The sequence below is a fragment of the Conger conger genome, chromosome 17 (assembly GCF_963514075.1).
Source record: "Conger conger chromosome 17, fConCon1.1, whole genome shotgun sequence".
Classification (NCBI taxonomy): Eukaryota; Metazoa; Chordata; class Actinopteri; order Anguilliformes; family Congridae; genus Conger; species Conger conger.
In genome coordinates, this window is record NC_083776.1 from 27,979,778 (window position 1) to 27,994,265 (window position 14,488).

General features: G+C 46.7%; 1 protein-coding gene across 5 annotated transcripts in view; it reads right to left on the reverse strand.

The window, feature by feature from the left end:
* Positions 1–14,488, reverse strand: part of gpc5a (glypican 5a) — a 180,775-nt gene that overhangs the window by 121,878 nt on the left and 44,409 nt on the right. For all 5 annotated transcript variants that reach the window (XR_009705923.1, XM_061227165.1, XM_061227166.1 and 2 more), the window contains exons 3-5: positions 11,336–12,030; positions 9,287–9,423; positions 8,900–9,025 (exon numbers count right to left, since the gene is read on the reverse strand). Coding sequence is in view for 4 of the 5 variants with exons in the window: in XM_061227165.1 (XP_061083149.1) it covers positions 8,900–9,025; positions 9,287–9,423; positions 11,336–12,030 (958 nt within the window). In the remaining variant the exon portion in view is untranslated. The remainder of the gene's footprint in view (positions 1–8,899; positions 9,026–9,286; positions 9,424–11,335; positions 12,031–14,488) is intronic.

A 14,488-nucleotide genomic window follows, 5' to 3' on the forward strand; every position in this document is an offset into this window, starting at 1 on the left:
TTGTCTTGTCACATTATCCGTGATGTATAACCACAAAGAGCGAAGATAAAAATGGAGCTCCATTACACCAGAAAAAAAAAAAAAAAAAGAATACACTGCTAAGCAAACAATCGGACTGGTTTAGCGATGGAGGCCAGACAAATTCCTCCTTCCCTACCTTTTGAGATGAAATATTGGCCATATGTCCATAATATTATGGAAAGCCGTTTATTGAACTGGTCGCTGCTTACGTTAATCATTTAAAAACGGATTTCTATTTTAAAACGGAACGGGTTTAGTGAAAACATCAAATATACGGCAAGACATTGACCATCCTGAGGCTGACCTAAGAGAGGCCAGTACCTTCAGAAAAATACTTTATTAGAACCTATGTGCCTTTATATGAACCGACTGTTAATCTCTGTTCTTTATGACCATTATATTACCTCACTGATGAGTTGACTCGGTGACCTGGTGTAATCAATACGTTCCCATGTCACACTAGACGCATTAATCCACATTTTATCTCCAATTCAAGTGAAATATTAGACGTAAATTATAAAATTATACCGGTCTCCCTTAAATACACAGGCAACGTTATCTGTGATTAACATCTACCTTACGACAGTCTGACATATTTATATCCATGTTAATATGCCCACATGCAGAAACTACGGACAGGGTTTTGACCTTGAATAAAAACCGCATGAGGTCACATGACCTAAAATGTTACGTCATATTTCATACAGGATCATTGTGTAATGAATCATTTATTAAGATGTAATTAAGATGCTAATGAAGGTATTGCTCATGCTTCGCAAAGCCTTCACTACTTCCACTAACACGCTACACCCTGTGCCGAATGAAACCCCAGAGCAGGACCGGAGGTCCCCTGTCTTTCTCCTGAAGCCCGCTCGTCCTTGGCCCCGGGCCCCAGGGCGATACCGCGGAGTATTTCCTCCACCTTAACGGGGACATCACCGGCAGCGGGGAGCGGGGGCACGGTCACATCGCAGAAACGCATGTTTGTGTTTGTGTCCTTTTCCGCATCAAGCTCATTTATCTCAGCTGTCAGGTAAAGGGCAGGGCTGGAGAAGGTGAAACTCTTTATTCCCTCACAACCCCCCCCCCCTCCCAAATAGGTCAGCTATGTAACCATGGAAACAGGCAACAATGCTTTAAAACAGCAGCAGAAGGGCGTATCATGATAATGGACTTCACAAATTGCTTTTTTGGAAAAATGAAAAAAATAAAAATAGGGGCCTTTAAAGATTAAGGCTGGTGTTTTTTGTGCTCAAATGAGAATGTGATCGTAGGATATTGTAAGTATTTTCGCCATTAAGTGACGAGGGCAAGAAACAATCAATTCGCTTCAATCTGCAGCAGTCACAGGGAAAAAAAACATAAAAAGTATTTATGATTAATGAGCCCAACTTTTTTTTCCCCGGCTCAGTAAGATTAAAATATTTGTTCCATACGTTAGGGCAGAAGTGATAAACAAGCTTCACGGAATTTCAAACAGACTCGGCAGACCTGAGTCCCCTCAGAAACATGAATGCAGATGGGTCTTGCTCCAGCATTCACCAGCTTCCACACTTCAATCATTTGATGAATCTGTTCATTAGTGGTTCCCCCACAAAGCGCTCGCTGAATAATGAATGATGCTATCAGAACAGTAAAATATGTTCCCGCAGTTTGCAGAATTTCAATACGCCCGGGATAAAGTTGTTTTGCTCCATAAGAAAACCGCTGTGGCCTGGGATCGAAGCCATCTGTGATGAAAAGGGCAGTTTGTACCCTTTAAATTGTTGATTTGGCGAACATTTTCACATAAGAATCCTTTGTGTCCGGAGGCAAGCGTCTTTGTTTTGTGAATGTCTTTTTTGATTCAGCCTCAGCCCCTTTAAAAGAGGCAGACAGCCCACAGTTGCAGCAAACTGGAACAATCAAGGTGAGTCATCCAGCAAAATACTAATGATATCCTAGGAAGAAGTGCAAAAAAAGTTCAGCCCAGGTACTGAATGAGACATACAAAAAAGTGAAAAGAAATGAGCCAGACAACCCAGCTCACAGGACCAACATTTCCACAACATTTTAGACAAGATCCCTTCATAACAAAGTCTCCTTTTCTTTCCCCTTCCTCTGTCAAGCCTCTTTGTGACGTCTGGCAGTGCCTCTGTAAAAAGCACTACACAAATAAAATGCATGTAACAAGCAGTGTGCGTGTATATTTGTGTCAATCTGGGTTCTAAAGCAGTGTTCTGGGCTCTCCTCACTGGAGTAAATACTGTTACCTGCCAAAGCCTTCATCCTGCTCCCATCTTCCGTAATCAATGTGCCCTGTATCCCTGGAGTCATTAAGCAGCAAGTGTCAAATCGGCACTCAATACGCATCCAACAACTGAGAACTTCGCTTAAAGGCCACCTAATACAGTGCAACTTGAGAAATTTCGACTTGGATATTACTAGTTTCCGGTGCGGTATTGGCTTATGAGAAGGTGTAGAATGTGTAATGTCTGGGAATTGAAGCAGTGCTTTCAGTGTTATGAATACTGAGCCGCCCCTCTATGTATCTCACCATAATACAATGTTCTGAATGCCATTAACTTGAATGGGAGCTCAATTTAGGCAGGTAGTGAAGTCTCCTGTGAGCCACATTTTAATACCTGGAAATAATAATCCAACATGTGGTCACAGAGTGCATTGCAAACACTGCCTGATTCAACATGTAGATAATTTACAACTTACAACCTTACAGCCTAATGACATAATGTTGTACAATGACTGAACAAATGAATATATCGATAAACGCATACAGGACCTGAACACAGCAGATACACACACACACAAGACACACATACACACACAAACTTATTGCTTACTTAAATTTGCGACTAGGGGTTAAGGTCAAGTTGCCATAGCGGTCAGATTGAAAGGCGCCCAAGGTGTTATAAAACATCGGCTATAAAGCACAGAACCATTTGAAGGCCTCTAGAGGAGGCTTCCCCTTTAACAGCGCGCTGTTGTTTTTGTCATAATTCTTTACCACTTCCCGCAAATAGATTGGTCTTGGAGGCTGGTGGACGAGTAAACCGGAGGCCAGGGCTACACCTCAGCTCGAGTTAATCTCCTCTACATCCGCAAGCCAATCGATTCCCAGGGATCACCTGCGGTTTCCTTTCCTGCTCCGTGACAGCTTCTCGCCGCCTGTAAATCACCAGATTTACTGGAAGGAAGCGACTAGCGTGAAAGTAATAACAGTTTGTATCGGTTTGTGTTCTTCCTAGACGCCCAGGAAGTGGTTTCCGGAAGGTTTTATGGCCACAATTAACAAACTCGGGTTCAAGAGGGTGCGCCTCCTTCTTCGAGGAGCTACAGACGAAGGGCGTTTTTTTTCCGTATGACTCAGCGGAGTTTGGATATGGAGATGAGCTTACCCCCCTTCTGTGACAGGGAACGCTGTTACTTCTTCATCCTTTTGTGAACGTGAAACGCTTGCTCCATTAACGAGCCGATATCGACCGCTCGCTCCGATAGCATCACAAAGAGATGTCTAGCATTACGGGCGAAGGCCTTAAGTGTTGGAAAACTATACCTCTGCCTGTCAGACAAATTGAAAGCACCAGACTGGTGGGTGGGTACACAGAATCTGAGGGGGGCACGTGATGCAAACTCATCAGCAGTATGTGAGATAGAGTATATTTTGGTATATAACCAAAGCACTGTTCATACTTAGTAAGTCCGTTGATTAAACCCCGCCCATTGTGACTTTGTACTCAGCTATTTCATTGGATGAGGGCTCATGCCCACCAGTAACTGTAAGAGAGTAGGTGCCCTTTTATTTATTGAGTCTTTATGTATCTAGGTGAGGCCCATTGAGACGGAAATATCTTTCTTAAGGGAGCTCTAGCCAAGAGGCCCTATTGCTGCAAGCGTGGCTCTGACAGAATGCATAAGTACAGACAAACACGCACAGTCACATGCAATGCTTGCAAATGTCTAACAAGATGACCAATTATTTATCCAGCATCTGCCTCCAGGAGAGGACTTACCGTTTTATTATACACGGTTCAACATACATAAATAATATATTTATATACTGTGCAATGTAACCCATTTAGAATAAGGGTAAAAAGCTGTAAAGGCAAAAAAGCAGTGAATTAATTTTCTAAATACAAAAATGTGTTTTCATATTGACACTGGTCATGTCTATTAAATTAATAGTGATTATGCCATCATTTTTTTCCCCTTGGCCTTTTATTGGTTGCACATTTTAGTTTGCATATTGTTTTAATGACGGTGGTCTACAGACAGGAGAACTTCTACAAGGCTGAGACAGCGAGCAAATCTAAATTTTTTTGAAGATGGACAGTGTTCGTAATACCGAAGGGAACCTTTGCGGGATGGATCGACGTTGGCATTTCTCAAATAAAATTGTCTTCCATGAGCAACTCTCCAATCTCCTCCATCTAATTCTTTGCAGAACTTTGCTGGATGCCGTGAGTACACTGGCTATCTAAGCTCCAACGCCAAGGGAAGGGGGCCAACTGACTTTTCTTTCTTTCTTTGGGCAATTTGTTGACATTTTTTCCTCTCAAATTTGATAGTCAGATGTATGCGTGAATACTGTGTGCTATCTGTTTGTCATAGCGAAAAGGCAGTAAAGCAATCATAACTTTACCAACGGATTTAGCTGTGATTTTCTGGGTTGGGCGATATATATGGGGGCTTGGCAATTGTTTTACATATCACCAGGGTTATGCATTGCTATGGACTAGCCTAGCTAACAGCAAATTCTCTGTCTACTGTACATAGATGGCACAGGCCCCTAGAAATTTGAATCGTAGCCATAATGCAGTTTGGATGTAGCCGTCTCGTTTCGATCTGGGCAATAATTAAATTGAATACTACTGAGGAATTGTATTCTTTCCTCTGCAGGTTCAGAGGCCCATGAGACAGGTGTTACACATAGATGGAAATAATACGGGCTGGGGGGGAAGACTATGGGAGGGGGTAGAGTCAAAATGATCTGTCACTCAAAAGGTCTAGGGCATAATCCCAAGGTTGAAGTGCCATACCCACGCTCTTGTTTTTATCACTAAGTAATGAATGAACATGGTAAAAAAAAAGAAAAAGAAAAGCGCGTGTTAAACTGTCACCGTGTTACAGTAAGCTTTTCCATAATTCAAAAGGCTGTACTTAAAAAGTAGCATCAGGAACATAGTCGAATGTGTATTTCTCTCAAGGAAGCCTTTCCTATGATCAGAATGCATATAGCTCCATCTGCTGGCCATAACACTAAACATGATAATTTATCAGCAGCAACGCTCAAAAAAATATTCAGATTCAATTTATCCAGATACTACCAAGTTAAACCTTGTTTTAACAAGTGTTTCACCCTTCAGAACACATTTTGGCAGCAACACGTTGTGTAGCATTAATCCTGTGTAATAAATTCTAGCTGTCAACTAAGCTCAGAAGTTACATCTGTCGTCAAGAGTAACACACACAACACAAGTACGCACGCACACACACAGAAAACGGAAATAAAAGGAGAGAAATACCCTTCAAGCAGAGACACCTTTTGAACCTCATTTTAAAAATAACTAAGCGGAACATCGCTTCAAGTAAGTCATTACTAATAGCTGTTTGTTATTTGCCGGTATGCAGATTTTCTAAATAAACAACCAGTGCACTCTTCTTCCCCCGGCAGTTTCCTGACAACTCCGTTTAATATCCGGCACAGGCTTTGGGTAGGAAATCTCAGCCTTTCCGAAGCTGTACTCCAGATGAGAATACCAATGTCTGACCGAGTCGCCTCATGACAAATTGCTTTTTTTCTTTTCTCTTTCCTCAAAGGGCAAATGACCGGCAAGAGGAAATTAAATCATTAACGTCTTCAGCGCGGTTTTCTGCAAGCCGTATTTAACAGCTGTCAATTTGGTGAGCTATAAGGGGAGCGGTCAGGTGGTGCTTTACCAGAAGCAGGGACTTTTAGAAAACGGAGCTAGGAACAGGAGCACGCGCACGACTTGACTTTAATCATTAAGAAGGTTCACAAGTGCCTCCTGCTATAGCGTTAAATAAAATTTAAAAAATCATCCTCGGGCGTCCTCACAGTCTGCGTTTCCCGGGATTCTGACACGCAGCCCAGCCAGAACCGACACAGAACTCTTATCACAATCCTGGAGACCAGGCTTAAAACAGGACAGATCTGGGCTAGGTGTGCGAGAAAGCTCTCAGAGACGTCCATGGATGGGCAAATCCTACATTTATGATAGATTAGCATAAGGTAGCTGAAATTAGATTTGGTTGCCCTGGGCAAGCATACTTCACCTCAGGTTAATTTCCCCGTCACATTCTCATGTAGAAAATTTAAATGTAGGCCTACTTTTGATCTTAAACTCAACACAATTGTGAAATGATTATAACTTGTTCTTCTCTTTCCCCCCCCAACCCCCCCCCCCCCCCCCCCCCCCCTAGCTCAAAGGAAAAGGATTAGGACACAGATAGACAAGGGAAACTTGATCCTAAAGGAGGACACCTACTCTGACTATACTGTATGAATACAAGCCTTGATCTACTGTCACATGTACTGTTGCTGCGATTTCTCTTTTAGACACAGGGAAATGGAAACTCACACCAAGACATTTAATTGTATTTCTAAAAGGCTTATTACAGTCATTTAATGACAGGGGTGACACTCTCCTGTGTTAACATCTGTGAGACTAACATTGCACAGTGGTGCTCAACTAAAAATATGCTCAACTCAAGGGAAATAGAAGATGAGCAAAAGTGCACGTGGGTGGGTGGGTGTGGGTGTGTGTGTGTGTGTGTGTGTGTGTGTGTATGCGTGCGTGCATGTATTTGTTTGTGTGTGCCTATGTGTGTATGTGCGTGAGCGAGCAGCTGTGCATATACAGTATGTATGTACATGTATGCGAGTATGTTTGTATCTGCATGTATGCATGTGTGAATGCAGTGTGCTTTACAGAATGTGGACCCAGTCACACTGCACAAAAGGCCTATGAGGAGAGGGAAATGCCAATTTGCCCGGCCAATCTGTAAGGTTTCACTCCTTCAGGAAATCCTGTTCCTCTGGAGTTAAATGTGAGCTACACCTTCTCGCACACTCACAGAGCTATTTCCACAGAGTATCCACACCAGCTGTCCTCATCTGACTGGAGCGCCTCTCATGGAAACCGTCTGGTGTTGTGCTGCAGTGCGCTACAGCTGACCTGCGGTCGGTCTCTCGGCTCACGGGCTGAGAGCTGGGAATGACCACGTCCATAACACGCCTGCCACTCAGAAGCTTCCATTGATCTTCTCCTCTGTTTTCCTCTCTCCTCTTCTCCTCACCTCACTCCATCTCTCCCTCTCCTCACCTCACCTCACCCCTCCCCTCTTTTCCTCTCCTCACCTCCCTCCTCTCCTCTTCTCTCGTCTCCTCTCCTCACCCCTCCCCTCTTCTCCCCTCTTCTCTTCTCCTCTCCTCTCCTCCTGCAGGGCTGAGGCTGTCCTCCTGGATTTAAAGCTTAAATCAGCAGCCAGGTCACCTAGGCCTGCAGCACCTGGCGAGTCCTGTCCCTGCCAAAATGACCACTTTGATTAATCAATTAACAGCCAGAGAAGAAAGGAAACCAGCAGACATTTTTGGCTCTTTGGAACGAGTTGGGCACATATATGGTTTAGAGCCATTAAAATGACGTATTTCCAGTTACCTGGCCACCTGTTGTGGCTGTAATGTCAGTACATGTCTGACATCACTGAACAGAAGCCTTTCATCCGGTCTGCTGCACATCTACACAGAACAATGCAGGGGAAATTAATGATCAGATTCTGTAACACAGGGACACAGTCAAAAGTCTGTAGTGATCATAGCCCCAGTGATAATCAGCACGATGCAAATCGATTAAGAAACTAAAGGAATCTCGAAAAAAGGCAACTATCGAGTACCTCAGATTTCCTGTTGTCAACACCTTACATCTGTATAAAGGCTTAAACAATCTGACCAATTTATATATACACCAACCAACCAACATACCATATAGCACAGGCCCCTACACATTTTACTACGCATTTTAGCCACTGCAGTGTTGATGCACGTCCTCAGTGGTGACACACCGCAGTAGTTCCCGAAACACGCTGGCAGTAAATGTGTTCAGCGGCTTGTCAAGTTAGCGGGCCCTCTGTCTGACACACGGACTCGCGTAGGTGCCGTGTTACCCGCTGCTCTGACAGCGGAGCGAAAGGAAGAAAGAGAAAAACCTGGACAGAGTGGGGAAGCCATGCTACTTTCAGGGCGGTCTAGTTCAATGACGGGCGAGGACAGGTGTAACGGAGGCGGCACGGAGAGGCGACGTGTTGCGTAAATCCGCGCGGAGGCCGGTCCAAAGAGGCGCAAACGTGACCGGAACGAGTCCTCTGACTGACGACGCGTGAGGGAGAGCGTTCCCAGCCACCTGCCACAGACGATGGTGACTCGGCCCTGCGAGAGAGGAGACGGGCTGGAGCTTCTGCTGAAGTGTGGCGTCGATGCTGCACGCTGGGTACTGGGTGACACCGAAACGCAGCTGCAAGTAGGGACTCCCAAACCGGGGTCCAACATACCAGGGCCAATTATGCGCAGTTGAAAAGCTAATATTTAGAACTACTGACAGACAGGCATATGAGAGAAGAATCTTTCAAATATTGGTGAAAATAGAGCTTTTACTCGAGCAAATTTACTGATGTGGGCCTCCTCAGCCAGTGGTGTTTATTTTAGGGAGCCGTGAGATGTTTGGGGAAACTGGTTCTTGGTTGAGTGGGCCCAAAACACAGCCAAATTGTTAAAAGGCTATTTGGATTAAGCTGGCACTTGACCCAGACCGTCAGGCCGGGCCTCGGGTTCGCTGATTGCAGCTCTTGGACGCGGGCCTACCTCTTGACGATGTCTTCTCCGTTCCAGCAGGAGACGCCATCCTCCGAGGCCAGCTCGCTCACGCACAGCTGTCCGGCCAGGTCGGCGTAGAACGTGCGGTACAGCCGCAAGCTGTTTATGAACTCCCTGAGAAGCAGAACAGCCAGTCAGCGAACCTAGACATCAGAGTAGCCTAGAAGCACAGCGAGCGTTGATGCACAGAGTGGAAAGGAGCCAATCGGTGAACAGAGCGTTGAATCTCACATATCAGGAGGAGGAAATTGGTAAACCAAGCCTTGGTGTACTGAAAGGAAAGGAGCCAATCTATGAACAGAGCCTTGAATCTCAGATATGAGAGGAGCAAATTGGTAAAGCGACATAAACAGTCTGTTAGGACTCCTGGCTCACCTCCTCCTGCTGGAGAGAGTCTCGTCAGTGTCACTGTGGGGGGTCCTGAGAGGGAGGGGCTCCTTGCCACCATCTTGCGGGTGGGCGCTGACGGACTGCGCCGGCTTCCTGTTTGGCCGTCCGCACAGCTTATGAACCTGAAACGAGCACACAGGCTCTCATCATGATGCAGATTCAACCCAGATCTTACATCAGAAGCAAGGCTTTTTAAAGAGGTCAGCGTCTTATTTAGTACAACACATCACTACATTTTCACAGAACCATCTTTTACAAATCTAAGATTTGGATGGACTAAACCTCACAAAGCACTAAGTAATGAAATGTGAATGCTGGGTTATCTTGACTGACTGGCCCTGGATTTGAACCACAGGAAGTCACTCATTTTCATGCGAAGGCACGATTCTGAATGGCTGCAGGCCACTGCCCAAGCCTCGAGATAAGTTTAGCGCTCACAGCACACTGAAAACATTTGAGCCTCTCACACACATGCTCCACGCGAGGCAAAAACACAGATAATTGGCTGAGGACTGGTGTCACAAGCAATGTTCCCTGCAGCTAAGATCAGAAGACATTTGCTTACTAACGGTGGTGTGAATAGAGACAGTGGTTTAGCTGTACAGTAATTGCTGATGCACCATTTGGGAAATACGTAAACCCGGCCCTTTGATCAAAGAAGAGTAAATAATTGGCTCTATGCCTCAGCAACCAAATCAGCTTATTCATTTAAACCTGCAGACAGACTTTCATTTAACCCATTGAAGAGTAGGTTGTTTTGGAAACTCAGTGCTCCAGAACTCCATTGCTTTCAATTGCAAGGTGTAAAGGGGATCTTTGTAATCTTACACCTAACAGAGTTAATCCACTGCAGTGTCTTCTCAACACTGGATCACATGGCATCACCTGTCTGGATTAGCTTCCGAGTGTTTTCGCGTTGATGAGCATTTTCTAACATGCACTACCCCCAACAGTCCAGCAGATGCCAGCACTGTACACCAAACGCAAAATGAGTGGGATTACAGGCAAGAGCATACGTCTGTAAATAAACTAACCTCAGTCAGTCACGGGTAAAGACATCAAAACTCATTTAACCACGGAGGAAAGGACTTACTCTTAATATTTACCAGTACATTTTATGATTAGATTTCAGTGAACAGAAGAGAAGGGTGCTTTTCCCAAATGAAAAACCCCAACGGGGAAGCACTGCCACACCGCACACTGAGCGGGGTATTTAAAGCCAAGCAGGGCAGAGCAGGCCGCATCGGCCATCCCTGGCACCGAACAGAGCGCGCTCAGCTGGGCCGCCCACACGGGCGTATTTTGGGAATGTTCCGGGTGCGCTGGTTTCCCCTGGTATGTGTGACCTCAGGCCGCTGCAGGGCCAAACGCCTGCGTCTCCCCGCTGGCCTTTAGCGGTGAGGTTTAACGGTCTGGGTGCCAGGCGGATTGCACCGGCGGGGTGTGGCTCAGTGCAGCTGCTCCACAGGCTATCATACTCACAATCCATCTCACCAATCTGGTTTTGGAAAGTGCCAATTACATGCATTTATTCGGCAATACTGTATTCATAAACAATCACAAAACTGCAACGTCTATTCAGGACCTGCCTTGAGAACGTGAGAGCAATACAAACAATTCCACAGGAACAATTCTCACACAAACTCGCAAGCCCCACCACAGAAAAGTTTAACAAACAAAATGCATGGTAGGCATAATTTAGGATTCAAATACTTTTCAGTGGTAAATTGAGTTGCCCAGTGTAGCTGAGCCAGCCAAGAGAACCAGAAGCCGAGGTTTGCCTGACTTGTTAATTACTTAATTGAGGTGTGAGACACAACCACCATGAGAAGAAAATCAGCATTTCAGTGAAAAGAGAGTAGCACTGGATAGCAAACAGCATCCATTATCGCATGCAGTGCATCCATTATCACATGCAAATTTCCCAGAATGCATCGGCCTAGCATCCACTATAACATCCGGGAAGCGGCTCGTAACCGCACATTCACGGAACCCAACGTCCGCGGTAACTAACGCAGACGTGAACAGCCTCACCAGCGCAGAAAGCTTGGGCGCGGTCCTCTGAGCGTGCGCGACGGCCTCCCCCACCAGCGCGTGGGCTCCCAGCAGCACCTGCTCCAGCGCCGGGGCCCCGCGCATGCGCTCCGACACCTCCTCCATGGAGCGGGCGAACTCGCGCCAGTGCGCGTCGATCTGGGCCATGCTGGCCAGGCAGCCGCGCATGACGTTCAGGCAGTAGCCCATGCAGGGCTTGCTGCGGGTCAGGCCCAGGCAGTGGGGGCAGTACTGCATGCGCAGCAGCGCCCTCTTGCAGTCCTTGGAGAAGCGCAGGTGGTCGGTGGTGTTGATGACCTCGATGGCCAGGTTCAGGGCCTGCAGGAAGACTCGCACGGGCGCGGCCGACGCCCGCAGCTGAGAGGCCAGCTGCCTGGGGACGCCGCCGAAGGGCCGCAGGTCGCGCCGGGCCGCCCGCACGCACTCGCCGTAGTCGGGGGCGACGGCGGTCAGGCCCGGGTCCACCAGGTGACCGTACACGGGCGGGAAGAGGCCGTCGAAGAAGCGCTGCACCAGGTCGTCCACGCCCAGCTCCGAGCCCAGGACGAACAGGCCCACGTCGGTGAAGAGCTCCCGCACGGGCCCCGCCGCTTCCCCCGACACCTTCCGGTACGTTCCGAGGAGCATCGAGTTGGTGAAGTTCTCTGCCTGCTTGAGTAGGCTCGCAAAGATTTCTGGGAAAAAGAGAGAAAATCTCTGTTAGTCCCTACACTACGTAAGTCATTATAGTAGTCCACCCATATAACAATCTTTCATGAAACAGTTTCACAGAGAGAAGTCCCCACCTCTCATCATGCATTTCCAATAATATACCATACTGAATGACCACAGTGGTTACTACGAGCTTAACAATAGTTATTATGTGTTGTTATAGCCGCTTCAATAATAATCACCATCATCGAAATCCCATTAACATAAAAGTCATTGTACAGCAGTGCATGAGGAATCATGAAGCCGTATTAAGTAGTCCGAGGTCTGAACTCATCATGTGGGTGTCATGAGTTAGACTAGCGGGATGGAGACTGAGCAGCAGAGCGCTGAAGCGGAGGGATTGACCGAGGGGAGCGGGGGTGAGGCGTGTTCACGCGCTCGGCTACGTGCCCGCCTCTCCAGCTACGGGAGCACAGTCTGACACAGCCAGTCAGTGTGAACCAGACCCTCTCCAGGGGAGCACAGTCTGACACAGCCAGTCAGTGTGAACCAGACCCTCTCCAGGGAAGCACAGTCTGACACAGCCAGTCAGTGTGAACCAGACCCTCTCCAGGGGAGCACAGTCTGACACAGCCAGTCAGTGTGAACCAGACCCTCTCCAGGGGAGCACAGTCTGACACAGCCAGTCAGTGAGAACCAGACCCTCTCCAGGGGAGCACAGTCTGACACAGCCAGTCAGTGTGAACCAGACCCTCTCCAGGGGAGCACAGTCTGACACAGCCAGTCAGTGTGAACCAGACCCTCTCCAGGGAAGCACAGTCTGACACAGCCAGTCAGTGTGAACCAGACCCTCTCCAGGGGAGCACAGTCTGACACAGCCAGTCAGTGTGAACCAGACCCTCTCCAGGGGAGCACAGTCTGACACAGCCAGTCAGTGTGAACCAGACCCTCTCCAGGGGAGCACAGTCTGATGCAGCCAGTCAGTGAGAACCAGACCGTCTGCAGCTTTGCATGTTCTGCTGTGCGTGACCTCGGACATGAAAACGCTGCTAATGAGCCAGGAGTCTTATAATTAAAGTCCACCGAGGGGAAAAACTCTGGTTGAGCGGGTTGAATTACGATGGTGGAAACAACGTGATCGTGTTGCATAAATTATTTTGGGAATTTCATATGGGTTAATAAAATAAAAACTAAAATATAAACACATCTCCCTACTGCCAAAATCCTCTCTCAGAAATGGATGTTGCCACTTAAATAGTTTTCTGTGTGTGTTCTTATCACATGCAAATTTTATCATGTTTCCAGTGGTGGAAAATCCAAGTTCACAAGCCCTCGCCCGCACCAGTATGTCGTTCCAATTGCTGGCAGTCCATTGATATCCCTATACGTTTCATGTGGGCACACAAGATTAAATTGCTCCTGGAAGCCATCCAGCTGCGACAGCACATCCAGGACACGGCGGCCCGAATAGTCTTCAACCTTCCGAAGTTCACACTTCACGCCCCTGCTAAAGTCACTCTGCTGGCCACCGGGTGCAGCCAGGATCAGATTCTGGCCTACACTGCAGCCAACAAGACTGCCCCTCCCTACCTACAGGACATAGTGGTGTGCAAAAATGTGGGCACCCCCTGGTCAAAAAGGCTTTTACATGTAATATCTAAGTGAACAGAAGCCTGTCAGTTATTTTCATGATATTTGTATGCTAATGTTACCGTATTTTCTGGGAGTGAGAAATCCGAGAAAGGTCTTGTGTTTAACCATTTCGAGTTCAGGTTCGCTTTCAATCACATTCATTTGTAACAGATATTTAAACCAGGGGTGGCCAAATTTTTGCACATCACTGTAATTCAACGCTATGCACCAGCTGAACCACTCTGCCTGCTGCCACAGGCAGACTTGCTCATCCTGCCAGCCACGTGAATGGCTCTCACTTGTCCCGACTGCGAAACTTCTCCAGCTTAGCTCCACAATGGTGGAACGACTTCCCCATGCCCATGAGAACTGCTTATTCGCTGCCCATTTTCCACTTCAGTCTGAAGACTCTTCATGCTGTACCTCGACTACTTAGTGGGAGTCGAGGTACATAATGTATTGTCACTTGTTTTTCACCTGTCTCTATCTTTAGCCCCTTGTTTTTTTTTGTATCAAGGACTTTTGAATTTGTATTCATCTCGGCACTGTAGTTCCTGAAGTTGTAGAGTTCTCTGTATGGTAGTTACAGCCTTGGCCTATCTACCATGTGTACTGGACTTATGTTCATGGCCTAAACCAATCATATAACAATTGTACCATATCCGACCTGTTCGGTTATTTGTTCTATGACCTTGAAATGCACGGTTTTGTACGTCACATTAGATAAAAGCGTGTGCTAAATGTAATGTAATCTTTGGATAACAGTGACATTTATTTTGCTACATGACTAAGACGTAATTGGAAGGGGAAAAAAAAACTACAATTTGTGCACTGTGACACATCGAAGGA